This window comes from Drosophila mojavensis, unplaced genomic scaffold, assembly GCF_018153725.1.
Source record: "Drosophila mojavensis isolate 15081-1352.22 unplaced genomic scaffold, ASM1815372v1 contig_36, whole genome shotgun sequence".
NCBI classification, from domain to species: domain Eukaryota; kingdom Metazoa; phylum Arthropoda; class Insecta; order Diptera; family Drosophilidae; genus Drosophila; species Drosophila mojavensis.
In genome coordinates, this window is record NW_025318858.1 from 8173251 (window position 1) to 8176669 (window position 3419).

At 42.0% G+C, this 3419-nt stretch overlaps 2 protein-coding genes across 2 annotated transcripts; both read left to right on the top strand.

Moving 5' to 3' along the window:
• Positions 1 to 88: 88 nt before the first annotated feature.
• LOC6576331 lies at positions 89 to 1460 on the top strand. Its single transcript, XM_002002286.4, has 2 exons — positions 89 to 446; positions 513 to 1460. Exons 1-2 carry the CDS (start codon positions 199 to 201, stop codon positions 1210 to 1212), a joined length of 948 nt encoding a protein of 315 aa, XP_002002322.1. The 5' UTR covers positions 89 to 198; the 3' UTR covers positions 1213 to 1460.
• A 169-nt stretch (positions 1461 to 1629) lies between these two features.
• On the top strand, positions 1630 to 2841 carry LOC6576332 (ATP synthase mitochondrial F1 complex assembly factor 2). Its single transcript, XM_002002287.4, has 4 exons — positions 1630 to 1801; positions 1931 to 2238; positions 2299 to 2479; positions 2539 to 2841. Exons 1-4 carry the CDS (start codon positions 1705 to 1707, stop codon positions 2787 to 2789), a joined length of 837 nt encoding a protein of 278 aa, XP_002002323.1. The 5' UTR covers positions 1630 to 1704; the 3' UTR covers positions 2790 to 2841.
• The last annotated feature ends 578 nt before the right edge of the window (positions 2842 to 3419 follow it).

Below are 3419 nucleotides of genomic sequence, written 5' to 3' on the forward strand. Positions count from 1 at the left end.
GAAAATAGAAATATGTTATATACAAAATATAAGAATTAAATAACTTCAATCCGATATATCGATAGTCATGCACTTGTCAAATTTAACACAACCGGAACCCTTGCACATCCCTATTAGACATGAGCAACATCTGAAACAAATGTACTTGCGAAACAAAATACAAAAAAACCCGCATGATAATTACTTTAGTTGAGCGACATGAGCGATCCCGAGAATGAGTCGAAGAGCAATAAGCGCGGCCCCAAGCACATGCGGTTGCGCTACTATACGTCCTATGAGGAGGCGATGATTGTGAAATTGTGGCGCGAGCATTTGCCCGAAATAACTTCCTACACGGAGAATCTGGTAATATTTCGGGAGATCGCCTTTGGATTACAGCAGCATCGCATAAGGTTGAACAAGCAGGAAGTGCGACGACGTATTAGCAGCTACCGCAACAAGTATTTGTGAGTAAATATAAAAGATTTGAACAAAACGGAGAGTCTGGAAGTTAAACACCCCATCCATTACAGAGTCGAGCGCAGTCGCTATGAGAGCGATCCACAGTATAAATCAGATTGGCGTTTATACCAGCTCGTCGACTGCCTTTTCCAGCCAGCAGCAGCGGCAGGTACCACGCCCCCCATTACTACGGAGCGCAAATTGATTGAGGATTTGGAAGAGAAAATACGCAGGGAAGTTCCTAATTTACCTCGCTTCAATCGTCACGATTGCCGCACAATGAAGTTCGAAATGGATCCGAACAGCTGCCCCTTCTATGAAGATCAAGCGACAGCGCCACAGGTGAAGGCGGAGCTGCACCAAATGCTGGACTCGCCCAAGCAACAAATAAAGACTGAACTGAAGGCCGAAATGGAGCACCTGCAGCCAGCGCAGTCCATACCAACGGAGAAACGTTCACCTCTAATGCCCGCCAATCGCACGCTGGAACCGCAATCGCAGTCACAGCCATCGCCCGTTTCGGAGTTTAGCCAACCCTCGGTGCGTCGTTTGCGTCGTCGTAGTATAATGCCCCGCACTGGTCAAATAACTTTGGCCCAGATCGAGAGATTGCGCAAAGAGAACGAGATACTGGCCGAGCAGCGGGATGCCCATTTGGCGGATTTGGCGTTGAAGGAACGCGAATATCAACAGCTGGAGCAAACATTCGACTTCTGGCTGCATCAGCAGGAGACGTGGATGGCCTACCTGGACACGCGTGGTATTAAATGAATCTTAAAGTTGTCCTTGTTGACAACAAACTATGTTTGAGTTTAAGTAATGAAGTGTATTTAGCTTTAATTATGTATTTTTAATTTTGATCTCCGATTCTCCACTCGGATTTTCCTCTATGAGTCAGCTGATTAAGGAAAAAAAGTTGGCAAATTTATAATTCAGGAGTTACGGAAATCATATGAGTTATAAATATTTTAATTTTTGCAATAAAATTAGGAATCTATGGATATTATGTGAATTATAAATATTTATGAAAATATAATAAACATATTTTTATTTCTGTTATTAAACTAAGAAAGGGATTATATCTATTATTTAACTATGCTTTAAAGTTTAAACCAGCGCGCAGTTGTTTTCTAATCGATATTACACGATTAGTCGGTATTTATTAGTATTTTTGACTATGGTATTTTATTACTTACCTAAATATAGTCACACTGCAGCACTTGTGCACATTGTGATTAGCTAAAAGTATTTTGGTAAATTAAAATGAGTAAACAGTTAATAACAAATACAATACGCTTGCTGCGCGTAGGCAACGGTATTAAATGGCAAACGCCCGCCTTAACATTAGTACGTCAATATGGTGAGTGAAGAGAGAGCGAGAGACAGCAATCAACAACAATGGGATAGGTTTCATAAGAGCCGGCAACAAAAACAAATAAAAAATAAAAAGAGAAACAAATGATATCGATATATCTTATTCTTCCATTAGCCGCACCGCCGAAGCGTTTCTATAAGACGACGAATGTGCTGAGCACAGACTCTGGATATGAGGTGACATTGGATCATCGCAAGCTGAAGACACCCAACGGCACATTGTTTACGGTGAAGAGTGAACCGTTAGCCATTGCTGTGGCCACCGAATTCGATGCCCAGAAGGAACATATCGAACGCTCTCGCATGCACATTTCAGCCCTTTGCTTTACGGCTATTGACAATCCCAATAAGCTGACGAAACCTGATATGGTGAATTATCTGCTAAATTTCATAGCCACTGACACGGTGCTCTTCCAATACGATGTAAGCGATTCAATTGCCGATCGATAAGTTTTTATAATTCCATTAAATTTTCGCGCGCAGAATGAAAAGGATTTGCAGGAACTGCAGCAAAATGAATGGGATCCCGTTATCGATTGGTTTAATCAGCGTTTCGAAACGAATCTGAAGAAAACGATGGACATAACACCACCCCAAGTCAGCGACGAGGATAAAATGAAAATAGCCAAGCATTTTCACTCGTACAACTTGGAAACGCTCCATGGTAGATCTATAAATTCCTTGAGTCTCTGTATTGTTTTTAATAACAATTATTGTTTTTAGGCTACATTTTCGCTGTGGACACGTTGAAATCTATTGTGCTAGCCTGCGCTGTCATTGAGCAAAAGATTACAGTGGAGCGAGCGGTTGCTCTTTCGCGTCTTGAAGAAGAATATCAGCTGAAATTTTGGGGTCGCGTCGAATGGGCGCACGATTTCAGTCAACAGGAGCTACAGGCGCGCTTAGCTGCCGCCGTTCTCTTTGTGCACTTAAACTGTTCCGAAAACTTTATCAAACAAAAGTCGATAATATAAGTTGTTGATATCTAAGAAGAAATATAGCTTTATTGACCACTGTTAAAAATTACTGAAAAAATATCGTTTAGCTGTTCAATTCCAGCGGTCTGTAAGAGTAAGCAAAGTAAGCAGTGGTGCACTGCTTGCACGTATCTAGTATGGCTGCTGGTGATCGTGCAAGCAGTCCTTGCTATATGGCTGTCTCGCTTGCACAACTTTGGCTCCAATTAGAATTTAATTCAAATATTTTTATTTGATTTATACTGTCTATTTCCCGTTTCATATAAGCGGGTGAGTGAGATGGCCACTTGCATTCCATTCAAATACTCATTTACACTCGCCGTGCCGCAGTTTTAACCGTGGTACGGAAACGTCAACGGGGCATAGCGCACATAGTAACGTGCGCAGAAGAAGTGATGTGCAAGCCGTGTGCTTTGGCTTTATTGAAGATAGCTCCCGCGTATCTCCTTTGCGCTCCATCCGCTCTTTCTCAATGCATACTTGTACAGTTACTGTGCTTTGTCTTTTTTTTCATATTTTAGACTGTCACTCTTATCACGCTGTCCGTCACTTATCTATTATTTGCTTTCAGTCTTATCGCCGCTGATCTCCGTGTCGTCGCAGCTTCGCTTTCGACATATCCAGTTG

Bases quoted from the DNA above. Each gene is read 5' to 3' on its own strand.
- LOC6576331 (XM_002002286.4), top strand. From the start codon at position 199: ATGAGCGATCCCGAGAATGAGTCGAAGAGCAATAAGCGCGGCCCCAAG. The intron at 447-512 runs GTGAGTAAATAT...CATCCATTACAG, and splicing joins AGCTACCGCAACAAGTATTT to AGTCGAGCGCAGTCGCTATG.
- LOC6576332 (XM_002002287.4), top strand. From the start codon at position 1,705: ATGAGTAAACAGTTAATAACAAATACAATACGCTTGCTGCGCGTAGGC. The intron at 1,802-1,930 runs GTGAGTGAAGAG...TTCTTCCATTAG, and splicing joins AACATTAGTACGTCAATATG to CCGCACCGCCGAAGCGTTTC. The intron at 2,239-2,298 runs GTAAGCGATTCA...TTTCGCGCGCAG, and splicing joins CGGTGCTCTTCCAATACGAT to AATGAAAAGGATTTGCAGGA.